This window comes from Anastrepha obliqua, chromosome 6 (assembly GCF_027943255.1).
Source record: "Anastrepha obliqua isolate idAnaObli1 chromosome 6, idAnaObli1_1.0, whole genome shotgun sequence".
Taxonomy (NCBI): Eukaryota; Metazoa; Arthropoda; class Insecta; order Diptera; family Tephritidae; genus Anastrepha; species Anastrepha obliqua.
This window is the reverse complement of record NC_072897.1, coordinates 64,935,471-64,960,684: the sequence shown is the minus strand read 5'-3', so window position 1 is coordinate 64,960,684 and position 25,214 is coordinate 64,935,471. Positions and strand designations below refer to the sequence as shown.

Genomic DNA, 25,214 nt, shown 5'->3' with positions numbered 1-25,214 from the left:
TCATATTCTTAGCTAAAGTATTCGTAGGCGGTGTACCTAATATAGGTGTAAAAAATTTCAAATGTATAAACGTACGATTGTTGCTTTAAAATCTGAAAGATTTCCGGCATTGAAATTGTTTAGCTTTACATAAAATTGGTGCTGTTTTGACATTGAAATAGTTGCAGGCAATATGAAAATCAGAACAATTACAAATGTATCAACTGCTAAAAGTCAACATTACAACAGCCATAACAACATCGACAGCAACAACAAGAAAGATAGGGAAATACGAAAAAGCAACAGCGCCAAAATGCCAACGATCAAATTAGGGCAGCACAAAAAGCGGTCGCTCATGCATGCGCGATTTGTAGGGTGAGACCAAATACTGAATTTTTCTATTTTTTTTTTTTTGTTTTTTATTTTTTCTGATTTTTTAAATTTATTCCTACAGTGTGGAAATAAACACCTCAAAATTATATGCCAGCAGAATTAAAGGATGTGGCAGCATATGCATATGTGTAACTTATGCAAGTCACCTCTTATGTACACATACCATATGTAGGTACATTTTATAGTATTCACATACTTACTTGCATCGTTCGTACGTTGTAGGGGTTGTTGTAGCTTCTTAAGTTTGATAGGCTACAACAGTGTGGTGTTGTCAATCACCTTCTAATAAAGGGTGATAAGGAATTCCCTTTTCCATCGTTTGCAAAAGGTTTGATGGAGGGCCTTTAATTTCTGACACCGATTCATAATTGAGGCAGGATTCTCGATGGCTTCTATTTCCGGCGGAGCTAGGAGGGGTCCGCCAACCAGAAAGTCACCAGGAGTGAGAGGCTCAAGATCGGATGGCTCATTGGAAGTGGGACTTAAGGGTCGTGAATTGAGACAGGACTCCATTCGGCATGAGAGAGCATTAAACTCGTCAAAAGTGTATTTCAGAAGAAGAATTGATTGTTGTTGTTGCATGTACCTGTACCTGTGAAGAGAAAACCATTGTTGTTTTGTAATCACATTCTGATGCCGGCCATCGTCTTTTTGTAGGTAAGAAGGACCTTGCTACCACAAAGAATTTTGAACCCGTTCGTTGGCCGGAAGTCCTCTGCTTGTTAAATCTGCGGGATTTGATGCCGAGTCCACATGACGCCAGTTATTGCTTCCAACTTTTTCCACTATTTTGGTTACTCGATGTGCAACAAAGGTTGACCATGAGCAGGGCGGTTTGAGAACCCATGCGATGACGATTGTCGAATCTGTCCACAGATGAACATCCAAGTGTGCAAAGTTGGGATTTTCCGTGACAGTTTCTATAATATCCGCTAATAGGACGGCATCACATAGTTCCAGACGTGGAAGGGATATCATTTTGACAGGTGGTTTTCGCGATGAGTAGATGGAGGTATACTTTATCCTGTTTCCTCACCCGCAAGTATACAGCAGCCGCGTATGCCATTTCCGAAGTGTCGCAGAACCCATGGATTTCGTCGTTGTCCGCTGGTTAATAGTGCACCCAACGGGATATGCGAATATTATCAAAATCCGCATAATTCTGCATAAATGTCTGCCAGCGGTCTAGTGTGGCTGCAGGCACGGTGTCGTCACAATCAGTACCGTCTAATCAAATGTTTTGCATAATAATCTAGGCGGTAATTACACTTCTCACAAAAATTAAGGGAGCAAGAAAAAACCCAAATTTTTGGGGGATTTTCAACAGGCTGTAACTTATACAAAAATGGTCGTACAGCAAAAAAAAGGGAAATTGTAGCTCTAAGTGTCATGTTTTCGGATCTAAGTTTAATTTTTTTTTTTGGAAATTGTTTTCGAGTAATTGTTTGAACTGAAATGCTCCTTGGTTGTTGTTGTTGTTGTTGTTGTCGTCGTCGTCGTTGTTGTTGTCGACGGTTCGGAAATTTTCGGGCGAGAACGTTCGCAAGAACGAAAGGTTCTTGACGAACGCGCCAAACGAACACTCGGTCATCACGAGGATTTGTTGCGCGACGACGACCTTGGCCAACTCGTCATTGATAATTACCGGATTCCAAAACCGATTGTATGCGCTAGATACGACAGATGAACTAATGTCCATACGATCCCCTACTTGTCGGTTCGAAGTATGTTTGCTGCTGTTGGAAAGTAGGTTTCAGCATCATCAGCTAATTGAAGTAATGTCCTTATTGCTAGCTAAGGAGCACAATTTATGCCGAAAGTAACTGTATTTAATTCATATAGACTAATTGGGTCTTTCGGGTGAGTGCGAAAAACTATTCGCTGATATTGGTGTGCGTACTGCTGACTATTATCTGGCGGTACATTTTCTCAATATCGCTGTTGAAGACATACTTATATAATCGCCAGCGGAGGATCAGGATAGTCATATCTGCTTGCAATAGCGGACCTGCAAGAACGACGTCGTTGAGGCTCATTCCATTGGCAGTCGAACATGATGCGTTAAATACCACGCGTACTTTGGAGGAGGTGCTCTCTTCCTTCATGACGGCATGATGAGGTAAAAATTAATGATCAGTTGCATCTGCAGGTATGTTGGTTTTAATTTTGCCCATATGACCTAACTTTTCATATTCTGCCACCACTCTAATATATTCCTTTTGCAGGGACGGATTTTTCGCGAGACGCGTCTCATTCCTGAAGAATTGAGAGCAGGCGTTCTTGAGTGACGATCCCAGCTTAATGTTTGATGGAAAATCCTGTTTGAAGCGATATACTTTCCATCTTCGTTGCGTTTCGTAGTGGTCCGGTATAACTCCTCGCAATACACGTCATCTTCAGTCAGCCTTTCTTTTCTTCCAATTCACAAAAAACAGCTAGTTGTTTGTCCAGTATGACTTCGCTGAAAAATGAAACTATCCTGTTTGGTGGACTGACTGTTTCGGCCCGACCAGTTAGTATCCATCCAAAAACAGTACGAAGTGTACTTAGTACATTTTTTCTTCCGCTTAAAATAATTTGGGGATAAATGTCTCTGTCAAGGATAAGGTCCACAGGTTCATTGATAAATACGAGGTTCCGCCAAAGTGAGATCTGGAAATGCTTGCCTTGTCATTGCTCTTACTAGGCAAGTTGACAGATTTCCAGTTAATTGCGGCAAAACTAACGCAATTGCGTCTATTTTTGCGAAAGGCTGTTGCTTTTGGTTGAACTGCCGGAATGTGAAGGAGCGTGTTGTGTTTTGAGTGGCACGTACTGCAATTATATAAGCTCATCTCAACGCCGTATGTCCTGACGATAAGCAGTCCAAGCAACAGTTGTTGCTCTTGACGCACGCGATTCGATCGGTGACCGTTAACTTGTGGAACTGTGGACTGGATTTGTGGTCATCATTTACACATAATTTGCTCATATGTTTGGCGACACTTACTTGAAAGTTGCTCATCCTTTTCGGTGTAGTTTCCGCTGACCGTTGTAAACTTTGCGCCTCGGGCGCTTTATAGGCTTTAATTCCTTTTAAGCCTGACATGGTTACAAGTGTTTGAAATCTATTGGAAAGAAATCTGTCCATGCCCGTCCACTTTGAAATTTCAGCTTTGTTTTCTATCGTTCGTTCCCAAAGCGATAGAGTACTTTTGGGCAATTTCGTGGAGCATAAGTACATAGCATCCCAGTTTGATATATTAATTTGGCGATTTTGTGGGGATGAGATGCAATTATTTATATCTCTCTCCAGTTTTTTAAACGAACATGCCGTTTAAAAACAGTCGTTAGTGAGCGGGAACTTCCTCACAATGTCTCTGGCTTGACCCTGCGTTTTCTGGTTGAGGTGGAATAGGTTTTCGACCGGGGTAAGGTGCTTATTTAAAATGTAAATGGCCGTGAACATATCGCGGAATGTTGGCCAAGATACGTAGTCACCTTTGTATACGCCTGTATCATACGGCGGAAGGTGAATGTTGTGTTCACGCACTGCTAAATGTTCGCCTACCTGGTCAGCTTTTTCCAATTTCGCAGAGAGATCAGCCATAGTCAACATGCAGCGCAAATATGTGGTAACACATTTTTTTCCCCTTTTTATCGCGACAAGATCCTTAGTAATAAGAGTTTCAGTTGAAAGCAAGTTATCGTAAGCCGCTTTAGCTTTTTCCCACATTGCTTTCAACTTCTCCTGTTGGATCCGTAGTGAACATTTTGAATGGTTCCTTGACGGTGTGCCATTGAAATCGGATCCGAATTCCGTCACGGCGTCGACTACACGAATATATGTATCCATATTGTACGTATGGGATACAAAATTCGCGCGGTATTAAAGAAATTGCTCCTTCACGAAATGGAGACGAATTTAAAACGAGACTCAAGCCACAATGCACCACCGAGATTAAAGTACCAAAATGTTGTATTATATATTTAAATATATATATATAGTATATTATATTTATAATTATTTTTTAATAATTTATTTCGTTGATATGAATGACTTTCGCCACTCAAACAATAAATGGTGTATATGTATGTATACCGTAGCAAAAGTGCGCTGGGATCAATTTTATATTAATGCAGCGTTGTTTGTGTAGTTGGGTATTCAACTTCACAACGGGAATAGAAAAGAAAACAAAATAAGCGGAATAAGAGAATTGAAGAAATTCCCAAAAACGCGCCTTAAGTTTATTTAGTTTGTAATAACTGCCGCGCGCACTTATATTTTTATTGTCTGTTTGCTTACAGACGGAATCGTTGGAACTCTTTATTATTACTCTTTTTTTTCACCAAAAAAAAAGTGTGTGGAATAAAGTCCACGTACCTTGGTAGGTCTGGAACAGAAAGTTCTTTGTCCACTGCTTTTTTTTGTTGTTTGGTATAGCCGATTCCGTTGCCTTCGTTGAGTTGCTTTGATGCTGGTGAGTGCTGGTTGGTGCTTGTTACAGGCGTAGGTGCTGGCTTAAAAATTCTTATTACTTTAAGAATCCTGCTCCAAGGACCATGTAATCATCGGATGGCGTCGCAGTTGTAAGAATTGAATGTGGTTTCTCCACGATCGCTCCGATGATATTTTTATAGAAAAGAAGGAAGTGTTATATCATCTATATTATTATTAATACGGAGAGCAAAATTTTGTTGTAACTTTTTTAGTATTCATGGTAAAGTCAGAGAAAAAAGTTGAAACATATACCAATGGATAGCATATGTGGAGACGGTTTGCACAATGTATTAAAATAGGTACGGCAGGTAAAATTAATCACACTATTTTACCTGTATTAATAGTGTGTTATATATTGTCGCACTGTAATGGTAACAGAGTTGTTTGTTTGAAAATTGCTATATACATACAGAGAACGTTAAATATAGAGAATTCTCACCAGCTACGAATAGTGTGAATTGTCAAAAATGAAGTCTAACCGCCGCCGGGGTGTGGTTAAACTTTTAACAGAGATGTTTTACAGCGATTTCTCCTTTAGCATATTGGCCCTGCACAGTTTTTGGCTTCTGTAGGAAATCAAATTGACGATTAGCTGACGTCATTTTGTAAAGTAGTTGCTTGTGTATTTTTATGTTCCCTTGATAAACGAAAATTTATTCAATTTGTATTTTCAGACAAAGGTGATTGATGAAGAAAAATGATTGAATATTTATTATATGCGCCAACATTTCAAATCAAAGTAACTTTAATATTTTGATTTAATTTACCTCTCACATTTTGGTATGTGCGTTTTAGTAAATTTAAAACTAAACAAATTTGATGAAAATTTTTACTAATATTTTGAGTCGAAATTAATTCATAGCATACAAGTTTTTTGGTATATCGACATATGTATTTACATTTGAATATGCATTTATTTGTTCCTTTGGCAAACCAAATCTTTTTCAATTTACATTTTATTACAGGGAATAATAATATACATACATTTGTATGTATGCATTTTCTAGATAGTATAAAACTTTAAAATAAATAAAGGAAAACTTCAAAGAAACGTATTTGCATATGTATATGGGGCAACTAAGTTCAATTGCATCTTTATTAAATATGTATATGTTGCACGCATATGTGTGCACTGAAGCAACATGACCTACCTCACGAGCATCGCCTTATATTTCATGTAAATAACCTAATGATCAAATTCCTGCCTCACAAATGCTAAAACAAATTTCTTTTGAATATTCATGTACATATTTGTATGTGTGCGTATGTACACTTGGTGCCCATATCCCTTCAAACAAATCAAAAAATTCTGTATACAAAACGCTTCATTACCAGGCACACAGGAAGATGGCATATGCAAATATAAATGCAGGTATCCCTTGTATAACGCGATCTTATACAACGCGGTTTCGATATAACGCGATTTGGAAAAATTAGGTTTCAGTACAACGCGAAATTTAGGCTTATATAACGCGAAGGGGAAAATACATAATTATAAAATGTGGTAACCCTAATTTGCGTCCCACATATTTATAATATGTAATGTATTTTTAATGTAAACCGGGAATTACCCTTTTTGCCTTCACAACATGTGTGAGTATAGCTGGCTTTGACGATATGAACGAAGATGACATTTATGAAATTATGAATGAAGGTACAGACCTCACCGAAACAAACCTAATTCAATTAACAACTGAATCTCCATCCGTCTCAAATCTCGCACAAGATGACGTCACTTCGGTAGAAGATATCTGTGAATCAATTCCCAGTTTCACTCTGAAGCGCATACTAGAGGGTTTAAGTTTGGTTGAGAAAATGAAATCTTTCTTTACAACTAATGATCCTTCGCTGGAGAGATCCAGCAAAATAATAAGGGAAATAGATATTAATCTAGCACCTTATTACGAAATTGAAAAGGAGCTTAAAAAACCACTGAACAGATTTTGCAATTATAAAATCAGTAGAAGAATCACAAGGTCCCACAACTAGTTTCTTATACAATAGGGAAAACTATGTTGAAGAAATATCTTCTGATGAAGCTATTGCTCCCCCAAAACGCCCACTTGCAAAGATCTTTGAAGACAGTGAAACAGATTAATTACCATATGAAGTTTGAAGAATAACAATAAAGTTTTTAATAAACTTTTAATTTGTTTTAGTTTGTTTTTAAATTTTTTATTGTGCACATAATTATTTAAATTTTGTTTTCTGAATTTTGAAATATGTATGTACATATGTATTACTGTTCATATCTTGTGATTTTAATTGTATAAGAAAGTCTGAACTTTAGTATTGAGTTGAAATATATGTACATCTGTTATTTTGTATGTATTTTATTTAAAAAAAAAACCTATTGGAACATAACCCCCAAATTTATATAAAATATCTTCAGATGCAGCGGCGTGAACCCTGCCAGCGCCAGAGCCGAATTGGCCGAAACTGTGTGAAAGCTTCTGATTGCTCGTATAGCGAAATTTCTTTGGAACGAGCGGAGAAGACGGCGAATATAATTAAACTGTATGGTTTTGCCCCATATACTTGCAGCGTACGTTATAGTTGGCTCCACAACTTGTTTATAAATTGTGATAACGTTTTCCGCGTGTACACCCCATGTGGGTCTAACATATCGGCATAAGTTTTTATATACTCGTTGAACTTTTTCGACAACGTACTTAGCATAGTTGGTGAATCTCAGTCGATGGGCTATTACTACACCCAGGTACTTCATTTCTTTGGCGAAGATTAGTCGATTGCCATTTAAAAATAGTTCAGCTTGTTTAGCATTACTTTTAAATGCATATGTCTTGGTGTCGCTAAAAGTCAGCTTCACATTCTCTCCCCAATTATATATTAGGCGCAGAGTATCGTTGGCGTAAAATTGCAGTTCTTTTACAGTTTTGGCGTTGAGTATTAAAAGGATGTCATCTGCGAAAGCCTGAAATTTACACCCTTCAGGTAGCGACATAGAAAGAAGCTCATCTATGATAATGTTCCAAAAAATTAGGCCACATACAGACCCTTGGATACAGCCTCTATTTGTTGCAGTGGCGTCGGCGTGGTTTAGTGAAGCGCATCGATCTGTAAGATAAATTGTAATAAGCCTGTAAATATTAGACGGAGTTTGCATTCTTTCTAGCTGATTTAAGAGCGCCGGCCACCAAGCGTGATCAAACGCACCTTTAATGTCTAGAGACACACAAATGACCTGCCACTTTTTCCGCTTCTCCTTCTCAATAGCGTTGTGCAAAGCATCCAAAGTTGAGGTCTGCTCTTTGAAACAATATTGTTTTGGAGACCATAATTGATTCAACTCAGCATGATATATAAGACGTTTTGTTAAGAGATTCTCTAACAGCTTTCCGAACACGGGAAGGAGTCCTATGGGGCGGTAAGATCCTAGCTCATTAGTTTCGAATTTGTTTGGCTTTGGTAAAATTTTAATGTAAGCCTTTTTCCCAATTTTTGGGAAGTAACCCACACGGAGGCACGCATTATAGAGAGCTGTGAGAAATTGTGAGTATTTCTTTGTAAAAGCCAAGCGTATGTCTGAGGTGAGGTTATCTAAACCTGGGGCTCTATTTGGATTCATAGTTACTAACGCTTCGAGTACTTCTTCTTCAGTGAATGGTTCATCCTTGGGTGTGTTAAGGTAATGTTTGTTTATGTTTCGACGGCGGAGGTGTTCACGCGTAGAGTCAACGGTGTCATCAGGAAAGAAATGTTGCAGGAGAGCTTCAGCTGTGCCGGCGCTGGTGTCAGAGTATATTCCGCTGGATTGAAGCGTCATTGGAGGTCGATGTAATGGTGCATCCTTGATTAATCGGTTTGTCAGTGACCAGACATTTTCTTTGCCTTGTTGTGTGCAGAATTCTCGAAAGTGCTCAGTTGAAGCCTTCTTTAGTGCAGCGGCATATATGCGCTTACCATTGGAATGTTGCATAGCAACTGCTGTCGAATGTTGACTTTTTTTTTGAGTTGTTTAGCTTATGATGAATTTGGATGCACTTTTTCTTAAGATCCTCAAGTTCATTGTTCCCCCATGGATTTGCTGCTTTGCCACGTCTGCGAATTTTCATAGATATTGAGCACGCATTCTTGATAATTCCAGTAAGATATTCTACAGTATTGTCCAGATCATATGCGGTACAATTGACAAGGTCTACATTTAAAATACCTTTTATGTTAAGCTGCTCATCTAAAATTTCTTCGAACTTCTTCCAGTTGGCTGTCTTGTTGTTGTACAGATAGGTTGATGTACTTTTTGCAGCAGTAACGCTGGAGCAGTTTTCAATTTTAAAATTATTGCGCAGTGATCTGAATTTTGAATGGCCTCAACATTCACTGACCAGTTTGTAATGTGGTGTGCGAGGTTTCCTGAAGCAATCGTTATATCTATGATAGAACGAGCATGTGCACCATACCGTATCACGTTGAATGTGGCAATACTACCTTGGTTGCTTACTTTCATGTCGTTGGCAGCTATAATATTGGCTACTGCTAAGCCACGATCGTTTGATCTGTTTGAGCCCCATGATGAATGCCAACCATTGAAGTCTCCACCTATAAGCTGTAGTGCTGACCTCGTGCCACTAAGAAATTTATTAACAGCGCCGAGAGTATCAAATTTATCAGCATTTGGTTCGACATAAGCGCATGCGATATATAACTATCGTTGTGCTAAGGGCAACTTAATGACGCTGACATTTGGAGTTGAGTATTGTAAAATACCGAGTGCAGCACCAATAGTATTTTTTATTAAAATACATGCCTTAATTGTTCGATCCACCATCGGGAATTTCGAACGTTGAGAATCCACTTAGTGTGCTAACAGTTCTAGCAGAGAATGTTAATGCAATGAGAAGGTGCAAATGTTACTGTAAGCTTTTTTTAGTACAATTGAGATCTGAAAGAATTGTAATAAGGTCATTTAGCACACCGAGTTTATAGACACCTCACTGACTTTTGCCCACACAAAAATTAGAAACACCACACATCTTTCACCTCAACACACAACACATTTCTCACCTCGACATTAAACCAATTAAATTTGTACTATTTTCGTATTTTTGAAATAATAAGCGAATACGTAAAATTTATTACATAATTTTTTTTTTCAATTACATTAAAAAAAAAACGATTTTAAAAAATAAAATTTATAAAAAAAAGTTTGCACCGGGAATTGAACTCGAGTCTAACATGTGGCGAGGAAAAATAGGCGGTGCGTTTATTTCTTCGCTTATTTTTTGATCATTTTGTTACTTTTGAAATGATAAGCGGATACATAAAATTTATTACAAATTTTTTTACGATTACATTAAAAAAATAAAAATTAAAAACGAAAAAAAAAAAATTTCCACCGAGAATTGATGGCGAGTCACGTGGGGAGGATAAATACATTAAACTAATTAAATTTTTACTATTTTCGTATTTTTTGAAATAATAAGCGAATACGTAGAACTTATTACATAATTTTTTTTAATTACATAAAAAAAAACGAATTAAAAAAAAAAAATTAATAAAAAAAGGTTTGCACTGGGAATTGAAATCGAGTCTAACATGTGGCGAGGAAAAATAGGCGGTGCATTTATTTCTTCGACTGCTTATTTTTTTACCATTTTGTTAGTTTTGAAATGATAAGCGGATACATAAAATTTATTAAAAATTTTTTACGATTACATTAAAAAAACACATTTAAAAAAAAAAATTGGCGCTGAGAATTGATGCCGAGTCACATCTTCTTCTTCTTAATTGGCGCTATAACCGCTTACGCGATTTTGGCCGAGTTTAACAAAGCGCGCCAGTCGTTTCTTTCTCGTGCTAACCGGCGCCAATTGGACACACCAAGTGAAGCCAAGTCCTTCTCCACCTGATCTTTCCAACGCAGAGGAGGCCTTCCTCTTCCTCTACTACCACCAGCTGGTACCGCATCGAATACTTTCAGTGCCGGAGCGTTTGTATCCATTCGGACGACATGACCCAGCCAACGTAGCCGCTGGATCTTTATTCGCTGTGCTATGTCTATGTCGTCGTAAAGCTCATACAGCTCATCGTTCCATCGTCTGCGATATTCGCCGTTGCCAACGTGCAAAGGTCCAAAAATCTTGCGCAGAATCTTTCTCTCAAACACTCCAAGCGTCGCTTCATCGGATGTTGTCATCGTCCAAGCTTCTGCGCCATACGTAAGGACGGGCATGATGAGAGTCTTGTAGAGTGTTAGTTTTGTTCGACGAGAGAGGACTTTACTGCTCAGTTGCCTACTTAGTCCAAAGTAGCACTTGTTGGCAAGAGAGATTCTACGTTGGATTTCAAGGCTGACATTGTTATCGGTGTTAATGCTGGTTCCTAAATAGACGAAGTCTTTTACAACCTCGAAATTATAACTGTCTACAGTGACGTGGGTGCCGATACGCGAGTGCGCCGACTGTTTGTTTGAAGACAGGAGGTACTTCGTTTTGTCCTCGTTCACCACCAAACCCATTCGCTTTGCCTCTTTATCCAGTTTGGAGAAGGCAGAACTAACAGCGCGGTTGTTAAGGCCGATGATGTCAATATCATCGGCATACGCCAACAATTGTACGCTCTTATAAAAAATTGTGCCTGAGCGATTAAGTTCTGCGGCTCGTACGATGCTCTCCAACATCAGGTTAAAGAAGTCACACGACAGCGAGTCACCCTGTCTGAAACCTCGTTTGGTATCAAACGGCTCGGAGAGGTCCTTCCCAATTCTGACGGCGCTGCTGGTGTTGAGCAACGTCATCCTACATAGCCGTATTAGTTTTGCGGGGATACCAAATTCAGACATCGCGGCATACAGGTAACTCCTTTCCGTACTGTCGAATGCAGCTTTGAAGTCGACGAAAAGATGGTGCGTGTCGATTCTTCTTTCATGGGTCTTTTCCAAGATTTGGCGTATTGTGAATATTTGGTCGATGGTAGACTTTCCAGGTCTGAAGCCACACTGATAAGGTCCAATCAGTTGGTTGACGGTGGGCTTCAGCCTTTCACACAATACGCTCGCTAGAACCTTATAGGCGATATTTAGAAGACTAATCCCGCGGTAATTGGCACAAATTGCAGGATCGCCCTTCTTATGGATTGGGCAGAGCACACTTAAATTCCAATCGGCAGGCATGCTTTCATCCGACCATATTTTGCATAGGAGCTGATGCATGCACCTTACCAGCTCCTCGCCGCCATGTTTGAATAGCTCAGCCGGCAGTCCGTCGGCGCCCGCGGCTTTGTTGTTCTTTAGCCGCGTTATCGCTATTCTCACCTCGTCATGATCGGGTAGCGGAACGACAATTCCGTCGTCAACGATTGGGGTATCGGGATCTTCACTTTCTCGGTGACATGCGCAGCTGTCACTGTTTAATAGGTTCGAGAAGTGTTCCCTCCATAATCTAAGATTGCTCTGTACGTCAGTCACCAGTTCGCCGTCTTTGTTCTTACAGGAAAACGCCCCGGTCTTGAAACCTTCTGTAAGCCGCCGAACTTTCTGGTAGAATTTTCGGGCGTTGTTCCTGTTGGCCAGCATCTCAAGCTCTTCGCACTCACGTATTTCGGCCTCTCGTTTCTTCTTTCGGATAATACGTCTCTCTTCCTTTTTCAGCTCTCTGTAGCGATCCCACATGGCTCGCGTTGCGCCCGATCGCAGCGTGGCTCTATAGGCGGCATCCTTTCTTTCTGCGGCAGCATGACATTCCTCGTCGTACCAATTGTTTTTTCGGGCTCGCCGGAATCCGATTTCTTCTTCGGCGGCGGTACGTAGGGAACGAGAAATGTTGCTCCATTGCTCGCGCATGCCGGGTTGTTGGGCAGTGCTCTCCGAGAGCAGGAGTGAGAGTCGAGTGGCGAATCTTCTGGCTGTCTGTTGTGATTGCAGCCTTTCGATGTCGAACATTCTTTGCGTAGGTAGATGTACGTTTTTTGCTGCACAGAGGCGGGTGCGCAGTTTGGCTGCAACAAGGTAATGATCCGAGTCGATGTTGGGTCCTCGGATCGTACGTACATCTAATACACTAGAAGCGTGTCTTCCATCTATCACAACATGATCGATCTGGTTTCGCGTTTTTCGATCAGGAGACAGCCAGGTGGCTTGGTGAATCTTCTTATGCTGGAATCTGGTGCTGCAGACTACCATGTTTCGGGCCCCGGCGAAGTCGATCAGCCTCTGTCCGTTACCGGATGTTTCGTTGTGCAGGCTGAATTTTCCGACTGTGGGACCAAAAATTCCCTCCTTGCCCACCCTGGCGTTGAAGTCGCCAAGCACGATTTTTATGTCGTGGCGGGGGCAGCGCTCATAGGAACGTTCCAGGCGCTCATAGAAGGAATCTTTGGTCGCATCGTCCTTCTCTTCCGTCGGGGCGTGGGCGCAAATTAGCGATATGTTGAAGAAACGGGCTTTGATGCGGATTGTTGCGAGACGCTCGTCCACCGGAGTGAACGACAGTACTTGGCGACGAAGTCTCTCTCCCACAACAAATCCGACACCGAATTTGCGCTCCTTTACATGGCAGCTGTAGTAGACGTCGCAAGGTCCCATGGTTTTCTTTCCTTGCCCCGTCCATCGCATCTCTTGGATGGCAGTGATGTCAGCCTTTACTCTCACGAGGACATCAACCAGCCGGGCAGAGGCACCTTCCCCATTAAGGGACCGGACATTCCAGGTGCATGCCCTCAAATCATAATCCTTAGTTCGTTTGCAGGGGTCGTCATCAGTGTAGGGAGGTCTCATCCGAGGCTTTTTAAAACTTTTCATTGGGGGCGATTTTTAAGTGGCGGGTCCCAAACCCAACGCACAACCAGCTATCCTGGAATGTTTCGCCTTCTCACGTTAGCTCACTCCCGAACGGATGTTCGGAAGCTACCCAGAGGATACGTGGGCTAATCCCGGCCGTTGTGAGCTGCTTGAACCATATGCAGAAGAATCGTCCTGGCCATTCCCAAGTGAATGGCGATCAGTAACTTTCCCCACTTGCGTGGACTTCTACACATGGAACCATCCTCCAAGTCACATGGGGAGGATAAATACGCAGTGCGTTTATTTCTGCGCCTGCGTTGTGAACCAAGGTTTTGTGCATGCGCGCGACGCGAATTAATTTTAATAAAGTTCTGAAAGTAATTCATGAAGCTTTTCATTACATACATTCATAAATGAACGTATACTCTATATGTACATAAATGATGGTATATGACAATATACATACATAATATGTATGTACATGTCAATAGGAGGTATTTGCATTAAGAAAAAAAAACGGTTTAAGATAAATCAACACTTATTTTATATTGTATGTCAATTTATAGTTTATGTATTCGACAGCATTTACATACATATGTAGGTATGTACATTTGTATATGAAAAACAATAATGCACAAGCGCAAGAATATCATCTTCCTTTCATACATATGTACATATGCATGTATGCCCAAATAACCTTGACTTATGTATGTACACAAGTCACAGCACATCACATTCTTACAAGACAAATACACATACGCACTAGCGAGTTTCTTCCTAACAAGTGCAAAAACAATTCTGCTCTATGTATGTATATATACCGACTTTATGTCCTAGCATATATACATACATACATATATATATTTACTTGCCTTCTAAACTTCCTACAAAATAATTGTATTCATATGTTACTACATCCATGCACGTTCATACATTCATGCATATGTATATGCGCGAGCACAGCGCTCCCTTCTTGCTTCCGTGTACTTTTGTCTTTCACCAGTCGATATTCCTAATATTGTACTTACAAAAACACGATATGTACTTTGATAGACGCAAAAGCAACAGCAAGCGCAACGCCATGGCCGCTTTGCCACCGCACATTCTAAAATGTTCTAGAACACAACAAAAACACATACCTCACATGCGCATGTCGCCCAAAGCTAAAATCTAAGCCTAGCGACTACAAAAACAAAATACATTCGTAGACGCAGTCGCAGCGGCCATGATTCTATCAGCGACAGCGCTGAACAATTTGGAACAAAACAAAAAGTTCATTCATAAGTTAGAGCTCATATTTCAATTTCATTCATAAAACGAGCCGCCCATATGCCAATTTTCGCGACCATTCGAAAATAGTCAATATTGGAATATTTCGCGTGGAATTATTTGCCAATATTTGATAAATCTTAAATTTTTGTCATGTCGAGTGGCCGCGGCTCCGTATGTATGTATGCACCCTTATATGTATGTAAATATGTCTTCTAACTGTGCGACAGTCGCGAGTTAATGCCACTTCCAGCGAATCACACATTGCTGTCCGCAAAGCCGCATATATGTACCTTATGCTCAGAAAGTACCGGGAATGTTTAAATTAAACAAAACAGAGTTAAATTTAAGGCAAATTTATATTATCTCCTTCAAAATATGACCCGTCTGAAGGAACACACATGTGCCAACGCTTAACCCAGTCCTCCAAACACTCCCGGCAGGCCGATTTGTATTCTCTTTGATCAGTGCGATGGCGCGTTATCACCATGCAAAATCTGAGAACGGTTTGCAACACACAGCATCTCTCTAAGGTGTCAAAACGGATAAATAATATTCTCTATTGACTGTCTGGCCCGATGGAAGGTACTCATGGTGGACTATGCCTTGGCAATCGAAGGAAACAGTCAACATCACCTTCCCGGTTCTTTTTGCTCATAGGGTATACATATCCCATGTGTCAAGTGTGCGCAGAAGCTTGTGTTCTGGGTTTGTTAGAATGGTGGTAGTTTGTACATATATTTAAACACATATGTGAGTATGCGCGTTAGGCTTCCTGGATGGATATTAGAATATTTTCTCATCAATATGTGTATGTAAGTAGTTCAGATTTGACTGAAGAAATTAAATATAGGAATGCATATTCATATGATTGCCTTTATGGCTGTTTTACATATAAATTAATTCAAATGAAGTATTAATAATGTTATATAGAAAATAAATTTATAAAAAACAGGTATTAGAAAAACCTGAATACACTATTTTAAATCAATTTCAATTAAACCAAATATAAAAAATGAAATAAAAATATCGAATAAAAAACTGTGCACAGGATTTGAACCTGAGTCAAACATGAGACTACGTACCGCATATACGACACGTCTTTCACGATTGCGCTAATCTACAATTATTAATGATCTTTTCTAAATCACTCATTTAGTCGATTCGCAGTTTTATATGTACATATTCTGCGTTAGTTGAAAGTTTGTATGCGTAATTATATGCATATGCATCTGTGTATGCGCGTTTGGCTTTCTGGACGGATATTAGAATGATATTTTCTCATCAATATAATTTGGATTTGATGAAATAGATTATAGACATATGTACATATTTTCTGTTTTGATTGATTTATATAAAAATCAGGTCATATCCAGTATGAACTATTTTATACCGAAAAGAAATTTCCATTTATAAAATACAAAAAACAGTATTTTAAAGAAATTTTAATTAAAATAAACTCAAAAATTTTACCAAACTTTCCTGGTTTGAATTGTAAAAAAAAAAATGTGCAAGAAAACAAATATGACTTCAGGACTTGAACCTGAATTAAATACGTGCAAAAACACAAAACGAATAACTCCGCCGACTTTAGCTTCTGCACCACAAACTAACTACCGCGCGGCCTTCTTAATCGCAAATTTATTCGCTTCGATTTCCTTAGTAGTGTGCCGAAAAATCTTATGAACGTCCTCAGTAGTATGGTAAACGCAGAAAATATCTGAATTCTTGGCCTAGCGTGGTAAGTAAATATAGAAACCCTCCACTCGCGTCACTCGCGTGGTAAATATCTGCAATTCCGACCTCTTCAGGAAAGTTGAATTTGAAATGACCTTATTATGAATCTATAAATTAGAACTCGAAAAAAGCTCTTTTAACATTTGCTCCTTCTCATTGCATTAACATTCTCTGGTTCTAGTACCGGTGTATGGTTCAGATAAGAGTGCAATATCTACATCATGTGAAGCAATATATTGTATTAGCTCATTGTGTGCTCCATAGCATCGATTCGCATTAAGTTGTATGATGCTAAGCAAGGCATATCTATACAAGGTAGTATCATTAGAAGAGCTAATTAATTCGCCTTGAGCGAATTGGCATTTCTGTCAAAAATTTGTGCCAAGGCGAGTTTGCTTTGTTTACATATTTCTTTGTTTCTACATTGTTACTCAAAGTATTTGTAGCAGTTATATTGAAACACAAAAAATAAAGATTATCCGTACATAATATCATAGTATTATTGCATTATTGAATACAAATATGGTGAAATGTGTATTGTGCGCAAAACGATGGTAAGCAAAATGGGTTATTTTTTCCTTTCCTTTCTTTTTGTCTTATGTGTTTCAATTTATGTTTCAGATCTCGGTATGGTAGACGCTTATGCTGCAGAAGGCGATGTGCTTGTTTTCCTATACTAAAATATGAACAGCAGGCTGAGCCTCTTGTCCAGTGAAGGTTATGGATTTCATTAGTCTCAATACGTTTGAATAAAAGGCAAGTCCTTTGGTGTGTAGTGGCTTCAATTGGGGGGTTACATTACAAATGAATCAACGGAATGAAGATGAACAATTTAAATGTCAATTTAAAACACTTATAATGGCTGGTTGCTTATTTGCGGTAAATGGACACTGTTTCAAATAGATTGGTGCTTACGATGACGGAATGGATATATTTCGTGGTAAAAATATTGAAATATCTTTTCGCAATGTTATGGTACTAAAGAATATATCCGCATTTGCGAGTAGGACACATTTTCTGCAAAAGACGGCCCCATTCAATGCCCGATTGTAAGGATAGCATGAAGCGCAAATCATTACATCCAAAATCCAAATAGTTATTAGTTTGAAATAAACTAATTTTTTATATGCGAACAAATCCACTCTTAATTCGTAAATTAGCTAACAGTTTTCCTCTGCATGTAAACCAATTTATATACTTATGTGTTCTCCTCATACCCACGTGTCTATTTGGTACATATCAAGGTGGATTTATTAAGGTGACAGCATTCACCCAACTGAATTTTTCGCCGTAGGTATGGCTTACGTCAAAATGATATGCTTTGTTTGTTTGTATTGGTATGTTTACATTTGATTACTGATTTTGACGTGATGCTTGGACCAAACGCAACAACAAATACATGTAGGGTTTTACTTATATGTGTTTGCTGTCACCTGTAATAAATTCGCCTTGGTACATATATATATATGTATGTGTACATGTAGTTATATTATTATAACGCTAGCTTTGTGTAGTACAGAACGAATGTAATTCATATAGTTATCATAGTATAGTTCATCATAGTCAACATCAATTCTATAAATTAAGTAAAGAAATTGTAATAAAAAAGACAAAAGTAGTTTGTAAACCTTTAAGCTTAAATAAAATCTGGCTAATTCGAAAAACTGTTCAGAAATAAATTATGTGCTCCTTTTGTATTTTAAGAATACCATTTTATTTTCCTTTGTATATACACAGTCTGTAATAAATTATTAGTTTAACGATATTTTATAACGTAATAAAGAATTTCACAACTGATATAGAAAAAAAATCGATTTAATTTTTCATCTTTAATTTATTCAAATAACATTTGTCGAGAATTTTTATAGTATCCCTTTATTCACTAGCTTTTCGGCAGCTTTTCAATTTGGAGTTATGAAATCCTCATAGCAGGTGTTGCATATAGGAAGTATTTCCTTGCTTACTTGCATTTACATGCACATCACCCCAACGCAGACCCACAAATGTTGATGATGATTCACATGTATAATTTCTGTCTGCAAGATATTAATAATATTCAAAATGTACTTTTACACTTATCTCTCCGCAAATTTCTTTTTATCTGCTCTGCTTATTCATTTAATAACAAAATCGAACACTTTGTTATTATGAAAAAAGTTGTTTGCGTTTATTTACTATTCACAATCCAATTCGCCTTGGAAATAATTATTTTGACACTTGTGCCAAAAAAGCAAGAACCAAATACATGTAACTTTTTGTTTTTGTACAACTGCTATTACCTTGTATAGATATGCCTTGATGCTAAGTGGCTTAACAACCATACTCAATACGTGAGTTGATTCGCTGCTGCATAAATTTGATTTGCGGCCAATGTTTAGCGCTAACCGCAGAATGCTTTTCATCTATCTTGACGTTGGTTTTTTCGTTTCGCGAAGCACAATTGAAGTATTTGAGCTTAGATGCATCATTATTTTCTGGGCAATCAGCATACTGGTGATTTTTGCTTGCACAGTGGGAACAAGGAATTATTGTATCAGTACATTTAGCAGAGAACGTTAAATATAGAGAATTTTCACGAGCTACGAATAGTGTGAATTGTCAAAAATGAAGTCTAACCGCCGCCGGGGTGTGGTGAAACTTTTAACAGAGATGTTTTACAGCGATTTCTCCTTTAGCATATTGGCCCTGCACAGTTTTTGACCTCTGTAGGAAATCAAATTGACGAATAGCCGACGGCATTTTGCAAAGTATTTGCTTGTGTATTTTTATGTTCCCTTGATAAACGAAAATTTATTCAATTTGTATTTTCAGACAAAGGTGATGAAGAAAAAATGATTGAATATTTATTATATGCGCCAACATTTCAAATCAAAGTAACTTTAATATTTTGATTTAATTTAAAAAAATTCATTATAAACGACGTCTCACATTTTGGTATGTGCGTTTTAGTAAATTTAAAACTTAACAAATTTGATGAAAATTTTTACTAATTTTTTGAGTCGAAATTAATTCATAGCATACAAGTGTTTTGGTATATCGACATATGTATTTACATTTGAATATGCATTTATTTGTTCCTTTGGCAAACCAAATCTTTTTCAATTTACATTTTATTACAGGGAATAATAATATACATACATTTGTATGTATGCATTTTCTAGATAGTATAAAACTTTAAAATAAATAAAGGAAAACTTCAAAGAAACGTATTTGCATATGTATCTGGGACAACTAAGTTCAATTGCATCTTTATTAAATATGTATGTATATGTTGCACGCATATGTGTGCACTGAAGCAACATGACCTACCTCACGAGCATCGCCTTATATTTCATGTAAATAACCTAATGATCAAATTCCTGCCTCACAAATGCTAAAACAAATTTCTTTTGAATACTCATGTACATATTTGTATGTGCGTATGTACACTTGGTGCCCATATCCCTTCAAACAAATCAAAAAATTCTGTATACAAAACGCTTCATTACCAGGCACACAGGAAGATGGCATATGCAAATATAAATATGTGAATTGAATTCAAGCAAAACAATGCTTATTAATATACCATATGCATGTACATACAACCGCACACACAGGGCACTCACCACTATTCCTCAAAATGCGTATGTCGTTCAAAGCTAAAATTTTATGCCTAGCGACTACAAGAAAAAAATGCAGTCATAGACGCAGGCGTAGCGGCCATCATTCTAGTTGCCATAGCGCTGAAGAGTCGCGGCGGCGCCGAACAGTTTCAACTATTGTGCAACAAAAACTCATCATCAAAAAATTCGTTGATAAATTCGAGCTCATAGTTCTAAGAGCAAGAACTTTCATTCATAAAACGAGCCGCCCATATGCCAATTTTCTCGACAATTCGAAAATAGTCAATATTGGAATATTTCGCGTAGAATTATTTGCCAATATTTGATAAATCTTCAATTTTTGTCAAGTCGAGTGCCCGCGGCTTCGTACACATGTATGCATCAATATATGTATGTAAATATGTGTATATGTACAATGCTGTGCCAATGAATGCGCGCTGCGCCTATGAATGCGCGCTGGATTTCTTGAGAAGTTTTACCGTTTTATCTTGAGCTGTGGCTGGTGAGCATACATACACACAGCATATACATATGCGCAAATGTATATAAATTCACAAATTTACATTTGCATATGCCATCTTCCTGTGCGCCTGGTAATGAAGCGTTTTCTATAGAGGATTTTGATTCAGTTGAAGGGAATTCAACAAAGTTTTACAGACACCAGACAGACAGACAGACAGACATACCATATGTATATAATTTTGGATGATTTGGAAAAATTCAAATATATAGGTCCTATTAAAAAGCTACCTAACATTCTTTGCTTCTAATCACCAAGAAATTCTTATCGACTGCTGCTAAATTTACATAATTCAGCCCCTTACTGTTCATTTTTGTTGAAAAATGTGGCTGTGGTGTACCTCGCGCGCAAAACGAGTACCCCTGAAAAGTGCTGCCATTTCAGTCATTGAGAATTCTCTATATTTAACGTTCTCTGCATTTAGTTTTGGTATGGCCAAATTGCAAACATTTAAAGCATTGTACGAGTATGAAGGCACTGAAGTCAGATACATTTACTCGTTGAAAATCGATATTGATGCGCTCGAGTGTAATCATTGCATTTCGAACATTTCCTGGTACCTCTAATACTGCATTATAAAGTGTCTCTGGATTTCGGCGGTTCTTGCAGCCAAATCGATATATGATATCGTCATCGTGTTTTATTTCCGCACTGATAGCATTTTGATTTATTATGATGTTTATCAAATCACTTACCGGAATTTCGTTTGATATTCCTTTCAGAATGACTAAGGGACGCTTATTTCTTGCATTCTTCGCTTTGAGATCTGTAACTTCTGAAAGTTTTCGCATTGTAACGTCACGTTGCTCAATTGTGTCGAATTCTACACGCATGTGTTTGTTATATGAGACGGGTACAATTTTCGCTGGTGCATATGTTGTGTATTTAAATGTGACGCCTTTCGAAAAGAATTGAGAATATCAGTGTGCCGTCTTTTGCACCTATGATTATTGCAGGCTTTGCAGTGACGTTTTTGTTGGCCATAACTTTTGTTTTTACCGCAGCTGCATAACTAATTGTTGGCACTTCTGATACATTATTTGGTCGCAACAGCTTGGTGAATTCGGATAATTCCTCGCGAAGAATGGTGCGCATGTTCGAGGTTGCGTCGAACCATAACTTGGTTGTAGTTTTTCGATTGATGGAATAAGTGCTTCTAAACGTGAGATTTCGTGAACAATAGTATTTTTGATTTCGCGTTTGATGTTTCCTGATTCTTTAAGCTGCTTTTTTATTTCTTTAGAGATAATATCTATTGTGTCTATGATTTGTATTGTTGACATCATATTGCATAGAGGATCATTAATTGTATTGCTGTGTATAATATTTTACTTGGATACGAGCTTTCTGAAGACAATAAAAACTCTTCCAGTCCCAAGTTTTTTCAGTGCAAGGAAAGCTTTCGTATTGAAAGTTCTTTAAGCATAGAGAGCTTAAAGCTAAAAGCTTAACCTCGTCTTTAATTACTCTATTCGTTAACGATGTCCAGCTTTCAGCTTAAAGTTTAGAATTTGGTGCCAATATCATTTAACGAAAACAGATAGGTTTTGAGAACACTTGCATCTGCAAACAGCTGCCAGCTGATTCCTTATGAAAAGGTTTAGGTGTTGTTGGTATTCGCTTTTATGCGAGCACTTTTGAGTTTTTAAATTTGAATGATTGATTTTAGCTAGGGCTGGACAATTGCAAAGGAAGTGCTCAACTGTTTCTTCCTCTTCCTCATCTCAGCAACTTCTGCAATATTCATGGGGGAAAACTCTTAGTCTCGAAAAATGCCTTTCAAATAGCCAATGACCGGTTAGACAAGCCACGATCTTCGAGATATTATCTCTTGAGAGACTAAACAATTCCTTTGTTTTTTTTTTTGTGTGGCAGGGGAGTATAAAAATCTCAGAAACCTTCAATTGATGCCGTCGCGCCGTTATGTGGGGCACGCTCCCACTAAAACTGACCTCCCCTCTTCGGCTGACTTCCACCCCGGGACCGCATTTGCACTAAATCGAGGGTGTGATTGTGGATAATAACCACAAAAGAAACCGTCCAGGCTCTCTAACTCTCCATTACTCGTTAACTCAAGCGTCCGTAATTGTTCTCGGTATGTCTGTTTCATATTAGCTTTAGCACTTGTCGTCAAGTTCGGTGTGATCAGACGCGGCACAGGGCGTTAAAATTATTTTGCCCTAGCTTCCGATACTGAAACAGCTCTATTGTTCGCCTTTCTTCGACCTGCTTGTGTAGCGCACGCAATACTTGCTTGGAAAACTTGCATCCCAGCAATGTTTTGAAATGCACATACTGCCAGTTAAATTAGTCTCACTTGACTGTCTTCTACGGAGAGTGGTGAAGCGGAGAGACCAAACCTATGCAGATAATACTGAAACCACCCGTGATCGCTCAGCATCTGGGAGAGGAAGTAATCCATGTTAGGGGTAAGTTCGTGCGTCTCGCGGCCTTTAGAAGAATGATCCCATCTTCGCTGCCATTCGTCAAGTGACTCCATTCCATGTGCCAAATTGTGGTTCCTTGTAGGTTTTGCACCTTGCCTTGGATAAAGACGGTGTAGTTCACGCGCTCGGATATCCAGTGGAATTTTTCCCGCAATCACACACATTGCATCATCAGATACTGTCCGGTATGCACAGGCTACTCGCAAGCACTCACTCTATAAACTTGCCTGGCCCCTCGTAGGTGTATTTCCCCGGCTTTGGATCAAATGTGAGCGGCTTATAACAGGATGGAGTCTGCCATAGTAGATAGAAGCCTCCTTCTTGCACCTTGGGCCCCCCAACGTGCAGCAGCAACCGTGTTAGAGCATTTGCAACTACAGCGCCTTTCGTACTGACTTTCACCGCGTGCTCTCTGTAGGTCGGGCGCAACTCAATCATAACCCTAAGGTCTGTATAGCCGTTTGGACTGGATGTTGAGACCTCCGACATATACCGTCAAACTCTCCCTCTTCTTCTTTTTTCTCAACAAGACTGCTTAAGTTTTTTGCGCTGCTAGCTTGAGTTTGACATTGTATAACCAGCGCTCAATCCTCGCTATCGCATCGTTGCAGGTGAGTTCCACGTCAATGACCTGTTTCCCCGTTACAACCAGCGCAATATCGTCTGCGTATCCTACCAGTGTCGCATTCATGGACAGCTCCATTTTGAGGATGTCATCGTACATTGCGTTCCACAAAGTAGGGCCGAGAACCGAGCCTTGCGGTACTCCGCCGCTCACTGTGTATTTCTGAAGTCCGTCGTCTGTGTCGTATTCAAGAATCTTGTCATTGAAATAGCTCCGGTAATCCGAAGCAGATACAAAGGCACTCCAAGACCACTCAGTTCTGAAAGAATGAGCGTTCAATTTGCTATGTTGAAAGCGTTCTTTATGTCCATCGTTATGACAGCGCAATATTTCATAGAGACGGATGCCCCACCTGTCCTGTTAATGGCCTCGCTCGCTATTTCGGTCATCAGTCAAATCGCGTTGACAGTTCATCTTGCTCGCCTGAAGCCAAATTGTCGCTCCGCAAGTCCTGTTTGCCCCTCTAGGTATTTCTGCAACCGCCCACAGATGATTTTCTCTAGTACCTTCCCCACTGTATCTAACAGACATCGGTATCGGTATGCTGGTTCATTTGGCAATTTGCCGAGTTTTAGCAGTAGCACTAAACGCTGTCACTTCCATCTTCTGGGAAATATACCAGACTTGATACACTCAGTGTAGTGTTCAGCTAAAAATTCCGGACTCGCTTGGACAGCTGCTTTGAAAGCAATATTGATCGCTGATTCTCGAAAGAGCGGCCAATACCTCTTCTTTTGAGACCGTATACTCTTCCGACTGCGGAAAGAAAGGATGTAAATCCGTTACCTTTACCTTTACCTTTTACCTTTCACAGCAAGACAGGGCACGTGGGTTGGGAGGTTTTTAGTCCTCTCACTTTCTTCATAACTCTTCTACATGTTTTACCCCATGGGTCTGTATTTGCGGAGTTTCTTAATTCAATAAAGCAACGGAATTTGCTTTGCTGTATTGCTTGTTGCAATGCGTGACGGGCTTCTTTATGAAGGGCCTGCTGAACAGAATAAGATGGCCGGCGACGCGCTCTTTGAGCTCTTCTGCGAGTTTTGTTGCATCGTTTTCGTAGTTTTGCGATTTCGTCTGTCTACCAATATACAGGCTCCCGGTTTGAAGTTCCCTTGCGTCTTGGCATCGCTGCCACGCAGGCTTCTTCCAATCGCTTTGCTCGCTGTTCTGCAATATCAGCAGCAAAGTACGCCCCGCTCTAGATCGCTAAGAAAGATTCTGCGTCAAAAGCATTCCTCTTCCAAGACACTCTTTGCACTTTTCTTGTCCGCTTGGCCATGCGAGTTGTGTACAGATGCATTATGATTGCATGGTGATCACTGTGGATGTACATTAGGGTGGTCCAAAAAAAATGTGTATGCTGCCGCCCCCCAAAATAGTAAAGAATGAAAAATAAAAAGACCCGTATTTTTTTTTTTT

At 39.2% G+C, this 25,214-nt stretch overlaps 1 protein-coding gene across 1 annotated transcript; it reads left to right on the top strand.

Moving 5' to 3' along the window:
- Positions 1 to 42: 42 nt before the first annotated feature.
- Positions 43 to 592, top strand: LOC129249969 (uncharacterized). Its single transcript, XM_054889627.1, has 3 exons — positions 43 to 71; positions 162 to 354; positions 434 to 592. Exons 1-3 carry the CDS (start codon positions 62 to 64, stop codon positions 555 to 557), a joined length of 327 nt encoding a protein of 108 aa, XP_054745602.1. The 5' UTR covers positions 43 to 61; the 3' UTR covers positions 558 to 592.
- Positions 593 to 25,214: the final 24,622 nt, after the last annotated feature.

What these genes read in the sequence shown, in the direction of transcription:
- LOC129249969 (XM_054889627.1), top strand. An exon ending in ATGCATGCGCGATTTGTAGG is followed by an intron (nt 355 to 433) that starts GTGAGACCAAAT and finishes TTATTCCTACAG; the next exon opens with TGTGGAAATAAACACCTCAA.